Source organism: Buceros rhinoceros, unplaced genomic scaffold (genome assembly GCF_000710305.1).
Source record: "Buceros rhinoceros silvestris isolate BGI_N320 unplaced genomic scaffold, ASM71030v1 scaffold4898, whole genome shotgun sequence".
Lineage (NCBI taxonomy): Eukaryota > Metazoa > Chordata > Aves > Bucerotiformes > Bucerotidae > Buceros > Buceros rhinoceros.
The window spans coordinates 96,546-96,925 of NW_010427427.1; the positions used below are offsets into that span (position 1 = coordinate 96,546).

Genomic DNA, 380 nt, shown 5'->3' on the forward strand with positions numbered 1-380 from the left:
TATATTTTAGGGTTTTTTATCAAAAAAAAAGAAAAATCAGTGCTAGAAGTGAGCTGTTACCTTGATGTTACCTACAAAATCCATTTTAACAGGAGCAAAAACAGTCGGTCCCAGCTTGTCTAGGAAAAAAAGAGGCCGTATTTTAAAATTATGTCTTTTTGCAGTCCCCATGTCTTAGTAAGAATTCACTTAATTTACTCTCTTAACAATCCTTCTAAATGGCAGGAGAATACTAAATGAATTACGGAAACTGAAGTCTGTCTTTGGTGTAGAACAAATCTGGCCCTATTGGTACAAATGTTAAAATACCTCGACCTACAACTTCAAAAGTGTGCATGCTCACAGCGACTTCATATCCACTGTGAGATGCTGGGCGGGGG

The 380-nt window shown here is 37.4% G+C and overlaps 1 protein-coding gene across 1 annotated transcript in view; it reads right to left on the reverse strand.

The window, feature by feature from the left end:
* The window catches only part of PLEKHA8 (pleckstrin homology domain containing, family A (phosphoinositide binding specific) member 8), a 27,308-nt gene that overhangs the window by 6,049 nt on the left and 20,879 nt on the right, over window positions 1-380 (reverse strand). Inside the window, exon 10 of the mRNA XM_010141901.1 lies at window positions 61-119. Coding sequence (XP_010140203.1) covers window positions 61-119 — 59 coding nt within the window. The remainder of the gene's footprint in view (window positions 1-60; window positions 120-380) is intronic.